Raw genomic sequence first — 8,221 nt, 5'->3', positions numbered from 1 at the left:
AATACCTTAAGGTACTTAACATCATTGCTACTCACGTTTATTGCTATGAATTCTTTTGGGAATAGCTTCAGTTTCCCTTCCGCAGTGCCAATTTCCTTGGCCAGGTTAAAATAATCCCCAAGTGACTCAGTCCAATGACTTCACTACAACCTGGACAAAACACCAACCACCGGCTGGTGGAAGAATACAGGCTGCTGGATTTCAGCTACCGTACTTAAGAGAAAAGTGGCTACAAATTAGCCCAAGCCGCAGCCTATTTTGGTTAACACTACATGTCTTCAAACACTACTCAACAACACTTCAACAAAACAATGGGTCGGAGCAACAGACCCGTCTCTTGGACCCAGGATAACTGAGAATAAAAAACACAGCTACTCTTTGCCAAGTACATATATCCAATTTCCACACATTTTACAGTTGAGGAATTAAATAAAAGTTTAAGAAACCTAGGAGCAGTGCTACCGCAAAGCAAGGAGTGCTGTGGTCTGTCCATGCGTCACTCACGGCTCACTATGAAGAGTCACTGGGGTCAGTGGCACTGGACAAAAGAGTATCAATAAATGTAAAACGCGACTGAAAATGCTGTCAACAAATTGTTAGGGGTTTTTATTTCAAAACCTGTCAAGCACTGCACAGATACGAAAATGAACTTTTCAGAAATTACTACACTGGATAGCTGAAGTGGTAATAGAGAGGGAAAGTCTATATTAATTTCAAACCTAAAGCATTACCTGTGTGGTGCCACGGTATTTGTAAACACCGTTAGGGTTCTGGAGAAGGTCCAGGCAGCGGCAAGGGAAAGAGAGCTGGAACTGAGACGGGCAGACAGGTAGGTTTTTCATAGGTGAGGAATTTACACGTTGCCAGAGTGGGACAGTCCAAAGTCCTCCGAGTGTGGTATCCCTGTCTTTTAAAACAGTTAATCCAGGTGCTCTAAAGAGAAAAGGTGCACAACACCCTCTTGAAGGAAAGCTTCATTTTGGCAGGATATGCATGAGCACATCATCTGCACCGAAAATTAAAAAAAAAAAAAAAAAAAGAAGAAGAAGAAAAGGAATTAATGAAGTGAAGCCATGTCAAAAGAGTCAGAAAAAAAATGGTAACAGGCTCAGGATCTGGACATCTTCCAGGCTAAGTTTCTTAGGAAGTCTGCTAAAGCTTACCATGTTGCAAATATTTCTTTCACGGCTCCCGTTGGAGTACAATTGCTTATTTGTTTCTAAGGAAAGGATTGCACTATTATTTAAAAAAAAAAACAACAAAACAAAAACACCAATAAAACCCCTAAAAAATTTGGTACAAAAATTTGGAAAAGGAAAAATCCCACCATCTACCTGTTCACATTCACTTCTGCTTTTGTGTACTCTTAAGGCAAAGCTGCAGTAGAGCCACCACTGAATCAACGAACCGCACGAGAACGCCTATTCGCACTGGAGACCGCGAGCTGGACTTGCACTGCACAACAGCTGGCAGAATGACAAGAGAGGTTGACTATGTGTTAGTTTGCAACATATTTATTTTTGAAAGAATGTGAGCTATCCTTCCTATTCCCATAAGAATAGAGAGTTAGGACTCTCCTTGAACTCTTAAGAGACTGTTATACTCTGAAGAGAAACTATACAAAAATATCCTCATGGATTCGGTCATGGTGCTTCATGATTCTTTAAGAAACAGGCAGAGTTGCTCTTCATCAAAAGCTGGTATCAGAAGCTTAGTGATCTTTTCACGCATTACTGGCATTAGTGAGAATCCCGCATCCCAAAGTCTGTCCTCAGTCACACCTCGGTAATCTCACTGTCTTTATGATCTGGCTTGAGAAAAAGGAAGAAACCTCAAAGGGAATTTGGGAGCTGGGTGAACTCTTCATGGCCCAACCCTGTCCCAGAGTAGTGCAATGACGAAGTCGCTAGTGGTGGGCTTGGCAGCGTTAGGCTTACGGTGGGACTCCATGATCTTAAGGGTCTTTTCCAGCCTACATGATTCTGAGATTGTATCAGCAATTCCCATTAGACTGGTTAACATCCATTTAGAAGGAATTTGTTCAGTGAGAGGGAGAAACAAGTCCTATGACATCATTCTACAGACCACAGTGAAAAATTCAGAAATACGTAAAACCCATTTCAGTAAGAGTTTTCTGTGAAAGCACAAGTGAGAACTTTGAGAAAATGCTTATATATGGAAAAATTATTCAATTTTGCTAATATTGTCATGCGTATATTTAAGGTGAGCAGCCAAATCTTACACAAAGAAACAGAATTAGAAAGAACGTGATAGAGGAAGTGGAATATCAAAGATGACAAAAATGAAATTTTAGTTTATGTCACTGGACTTCTCTGAGGACACAATACCAAAGCCATACAGAACACAGGGAAGGGAAAAGTATTTTTCCAGGCTCAAGCTCAATGATTTTAAGGTCTGGAGTAATCACCACAGTTTCCTTTGATGTGCCAAAATAACTATTGTGCTGTCGACTTCTACTGAGGCAGAATCTCCCTTTAGTTTCATGGGAGTCACCAGCCTCCGAGGAATACAAATCCTATGGTTCCATTCCTTGGTGATTTTCTCGACCAACCTGTCCGGGCCATCATGAATCCTTCTTCACAGATGTAAATGTAATTTTCAAATTTGTGCCCTTTCTCCCTCATTGAGCCCAACCTTGAAGACTTAAGACTCAAACTAGCCCATGCTCCATGGAATATATTCTCGTGTGGGCTGAACCACCTGCTGGCTTTAATGGCGCTAAAATGACTACATGTGATATAAAGGGCGTGCCCTAAGTGAAATTTATTCCCAATCAACAGACTACGACACAGGCGAAGAGGATTTAACAGTAGATTGTGAAAGCAAGGATGAGAGCCAAGTGAGGGCTTTAAAGAAGAAAACTCATACAGAATCTCAAGTTCCTCACTTCCGTGAACGTGGTACTACTCCGTAACAACTTCTAGACATCAGCCAGCAAACACATGGAAGGGATGGCACTGAAGAAAAATTCTAGTCAGCAGAAGTGTGAAAGCAAAACAGAGACTACCATTCCGTGAGTTTCTATAATACTCAAGCACACAAATGATGTCAACATCTCTTCGTTGAGATCCGTGGTCTTCTAACACTACTAGATGTCCCCAGATGTGATATGCAGGTGTCACAGTTGCCTTCTGTGAGATACGGTCCCACCCGCACTGCCATATAATGCCATTACCTTTCTGTTAGATATTTTAGGAAGATGAGCAGGTTCCTCTGAGGCTGTTCAGTCCCAACAGATTTGGTTTATACCTGAAAACCCACGATAGCTTTCGGGTTCTACAATGAAAGTATGAGTTTGGGCTCTTCACTGACGCCTAGGACATCATGGCAGCACAAATAAAATTTAAATGCTACCTCCTTCATGAAGAGAGGTAAAGTTTAGCTTCTTCCATTAAACCCAATAACTGGAGCTGAGGTCTGAGCCAAAATCCTGCCACTAAGTACATACGAGCCAGTAAATAAAGCCAGTCACAGTTTTATCTGTTAATAGTATTTGAGTGTGCACTCATTCATTTGAGGGGATTCTCATGATTTCTCACTCAGTAAATGCCTAAAAATTGAGTAAAAGCAAAATAAGAACAATTCTGGTCTGCAAGGAGAAAGAAAACAACATTATAGTTAGACAACGGAAGTTATTCCAAGTCAAACTGAAGTGTTTCTGAACATCAGAGACATCTGGGAAGCATATGTACAGGAAACAGCTCAGCCTGAGAGAGTTGTATGTTACTGAAATTACAGAGGTAAGGAAACATTACATTAACCCTGAGTTTTGAACCTTTCGATCTTGTATACTTCTGCAGTTAAAGAGATACCTTCATGTAAAGCTACACGATAAGCAGAGTTTCAGATATTTAAAATAATTATTAATGTTTATCACATTTGAGAGAGATGTCTAGTTTTCAAGCTTTATGTAACCAAAAACTGCAAAGAGACTTTTACACTCCACGGTCAGCAACTCCAAATGATAAAAATGCAGATGATTCCCTTTAAACCACCCTGGTACTGATTCGGGATTCCAGCTGGACTATGGCACGGCTAACAACATGGAAGGCATTATGTACATTAACAAACTGCTTTAAAATCGACACGGCATGTTATCAATCTTATTGTTCATCACCTGACCACCAAAAGATCGGTTTCCTATGATTACCAGTCTTTCAAAAAATATATTTGATCCATATATATTTTTATATTACAATGAAGTTAGCTAAACAAGACACTCTCTTAAGGCGATTTACGAAACCACACAAATGTAACGAGTATGATAGTTAAAAGAAATAGACATAAGAGCTATTTTAGACACTTCATGCAAATCTCAGCATGTTTCAATAACTCTTTTATGATCGGAATCTGGGAATTGCAGATATCCTTGGCTTTTAGGCAAATTGACCTGACAGAAATTCCTCTGACATGGCATAACAGAGAAGTTGTGAAATTATCTACACCAAATATTCAGAGCTTATGTTAAAGAAATGTCTTAGCTTCAGCTGGGATAGAGTTAATTTTCTTCCTAGTAGCTGCTGTGTTTTGTATTTAGTATGAGAATAGCGTTGATAACACATACTGGTTTAGCTGTTGCTAAGTAATGCTTATATTAAGTCAAGGACTTTTTCAGCTTCCCAAAGAAGGCGAGAGGGAGCACAGACAGGACAAGCTGGGCAAAGGCGTATTCCACACCAGAGACACCCTGCCCCATATATCAACGGGGGTTGGCCAGGGATCCGCAGTCACTGCTCAGGACGGGCTGGGACACCAATTCACCGGGTGGTGAGCGATTGTATTGCATCACAATTTTGTGTATTCTTTTACCATTATTATTACTATTTTCTCTTCTGTTACTGTTCTATTAAACAGTCTTTATCTCAACTTACCAGGTTTTTTTCCTTTTTCTCCCTTCTCCTCCCTACCCTTACTGGGGCAGAGGGGGAGTGAGCAAACAGCTGCGTGGTCCTAGTTGCCAGTGGGGGTTAAACCACGACAGGAAGGAACTAAAGCAATTGGATTGATCAACTAATTTTCACAATATACAAGGGAAATAAAGACTGCTTGGCAGATACAGCGATTTGCATTTTTTCTGAGTGAGTTAGCCCATAACCCCCACAATATAAAGCCATAAAAGGGATTTCAAATACACTTCTAAAACATTTCCAGGATTAAAAAACAATAGATTCCCTTTCAATTTTGTAATAATGTACTTTCGTATTTTACAAATCCATTTTTCTCAAGTTATCTTTTAAACTCAAGGAATCTCAAACTACTGCTTGTGCTCAGCCACAATCTCCGAAGCCATTCCTGATGTTGCAAAAAATGAAAAACTTCAAATCGAACCGAAATGAAAATCAGAATTGGTCTTTTTTAACACCTGTAAAGTACTGCATGACAGCATCCAAGAACAGCAAAGTTAGAGAACCAATTTCCTATTTCTGTTAGGCATTTCTCTACAAGTTTTAACTGAATTAATGATCCTCCCCCAAAAGCAACCTCACTACATAACGGAGCCCTCTCTAAACTTCAGAGGACTGTAACGATGATACCAATGCACTTTGGTCTTTCCTGTGTAAATATAGGTCAAACTTTTTCCACGGCATGAAATTATGAGCTCTTTGCAGAGAATAACACCTCCACTGACACAGGCAAGAACAATCATGCTGTAACAAAGGCAATCAATTGAACTATAAATATGTACTTTGAAACAGCAAGCAAGGTGTTGTACCTAGGTTCTTACCTACTCCTGCTCTCCTTTAAAGACGCAGTTTAACTGCCAATAGCAGAATATTCTCACTCTTAACAATAAATTCCAACTTAAGGGGCACAAATCTGGGAAAGATGAAAAAATCCACTTAGACATGCTGCTTGGACATATCCATTTACACACAAAATAAAAACTGGGACAAATAAACCACCAAAAATTACTTAAGCAGCATATTTTATCTGTGAGCCATATTTAGAAACTAAAAAAAAAAAAAGGGGGCAAAAAGGCAAGACAAGGTTTAAACGTAACCACATTGCTTTAGTTATTTACATAATAAAAATGAAAATGTGGAGAGTTATATCTGTAACAGACTGCTTTTAAGGTGAAGATATTAATGTCAAAATGTGGACTATATTTGTTTGTATTTGTAGCAGTCAGAATAGGTGAGCAATCATTAACTTGTCAAATAACAGATAAAAGGCAGCGCTCCAGTCCAAAGTAGGTCATCTTCCACCTTATTCAGCTGATTTTCAGACTGTTTCGTCATCACTCATGTCCCAGATCTGCAACAGAAAAGGAAGTGTAATTTTAGTTTGGGGAGTTCAAATATGCTTTTAATATACCTTTATAAAATTGGTATTACTATTTGAAAGGAAGAATAAATAACATTTATGGACTGTTGACTAGCACCAACGGAGCTTCACATAAAATTCAGTATTTTTTCTCTTCTGTCAACAACCTACACACCACTCATAGTTTGTAATTTTGGGGGCATTTTTTAACATATGCTTTTCAGCATTTGTTCCTAACTCTCAGTTTGGTTATTTGCTATTTATTATCATTTACAGTACGCTGTAGACCAGAAACCAGACATTTTGTTTTGGTTTGCTGACTCATTGGCACATACTTAATCTGGATAATAATCTGGATAATAAATAGCACACTGCACTAAACACTGCAGAAAATTCTCATGACGTTCATGAAGAACTAATTGTTCTCCAAGACTTCATTTTGCACCCAAATATTAGATCTCATAAATAGCAGCATAAAGCTGAAAAGTTACATGGAAATTTGTGCTTTCCTATTGTTTAGAGAAATTTAAAAACTACACCGAGTTTTTTCTGCAATACAATATAATTGTACTTTCACTTTGCTACTTGCCCATGTTCCGTAAGCGGCTGTAGATCGGGGGGAAAAAAAAAAGTAAGTGTTTTCACAGAACATCAAGGAATCTGGTATCCTGGTGAACATACTACAGCGAGTGTTATAAATTCACACCAGGTACCAGGGAGCAGAACACATGAGCTGAGGAAAAATACAGGGACTTAGGAGCACAATTAGTTCGTGAGGGGTGCGGGGAGAAGAGAGCATATTCTGAATATATGCTACAAGCTTTTTCTTACAGAGAAATGTGGGTGCTCTTAAAAGACTTTTAATCATTATTTGGAGGTTTAGCTCACGGCAAATAGCCTTTTTCCCCTTGGCAGGGCTTGCAGTAGCTTGGCATCAGGACTAACATGGGTGCTCAGCTTTGAGTTGGATTTAATAATATCAATTTTATAATAGATAAAACTTCATGTCCGACTTCGAGCATTTCACACTTGCCTAAATTAGCAGCAACGCTGCTGGAGTACCACAAGCCTTGTTGATGACAAGAACAAGAATGCCATTTCCAGGCATACAGCCCTCAAAACTGTGAGCCCCCCACTGCAAATGACCTAACAAAATGGGGCAGCATCAGTCCTTTGTCCCTCTGGAAAACAAAACTCAGTTCGTTTGTTCTAAAACATAATTTGTGTGTTGGCATTGCGCGGCCCACTAAGTTATTCTCTCATTTTATATCCTGACCACTAAAATACATCTATCCGAAGAAATACAGAACACGACCGTTTATTTAGACTGTAAATTCTTCAGGGCACAAAGCAGCATTTGACACGTGTACAGTCTCTAGTACAATGGGGCAGTGTTCACAGTTGCATTGTCTGACACACAAGCATTAGTGTTAGACAAATAAAAACCACAAACAACCCCATTTTCTGGACAGGCAACAATGAATATTGATCTATAGCTTTAACAAACCGCTTCACAACAAACTGTAGTATTTCTGGAATTTGAAAACATTCTGAAAAAAGCTCTTCAGATCCAACCTCAGAAAACTATTACTCATATAAAAATCAAACATTTCTATGCAGTGCTACCAGCTGTGTAAAATGAAAACTCTGAATGGCAAGATTTTCTCAATTCCTAGAAGCGTTGCAAAATGGTGGTGTGAATCCTTATGGAAAATACTGAAGGAACAGTTTGTTTACAAAAGGAAAAAAGAGTTTTCATCCTGCCCTAGATGAGCAGCTTGGAGCTTGCCAAGGCAAACACAAATGTCCAGCTCACCAGTCAGGGTCAAGGATGTGGAAAATAAATACAAAAAACCAAGATCTTTAAATAGAGTTTATGGTATGATTCAAGCTGGCAAAAAGCAAGAAATCTAAAGTTCAGCGTGACAGTCCATCT

General features: G+C 39.1%; 1 protein-coding gene across 4 annotated transcripts in view; it reads right to left on the bottom strand.

Moving 5' to 3' along the window:
* Positions 1–5,189: 5,189 nt before the first annotated feature.
* ATG7 (autophagy related 7) overlaps positions 5,190–8,221 on the bottom strand; it is a 108,423-nt gene continuing 105,391 nt past the window's right edge. For all 4 annotated transcript variants that reach the window (XM_074602534.1, XM_074602536.1, XM_074602535.1 and 1 more), the window contains exon 19: positions 5,190–6,276. In XM_074602534.1, the coding sequence (XP_074458635.1) occupies positions 6,244–6,276 (33 nt within the window). In that variant the 3' untranslated portion in view covers positions 5,190–6,243. The remainder of the gene's footprint in view (positions 6,277–8,221) is intronic.

This window comes from Larus michahellis, chromosome 10 (assembly GCF_964199755.1).
Source record: "Larus michahellis chromosome 10, bLarMic1.1, whole genome shotgun sequence".
Classification (NCBI taxonomy): domain Eukaryota; kingdom Metazoa; phylum Chordata; class Aves; order Charadriiformes; family Laridae; genus Larus; species Larus michahellis.
Note: the sequence above shows the minus strand (reverse complement) of the source record. Positions and strands in the feature narration are given on the sequence as shown.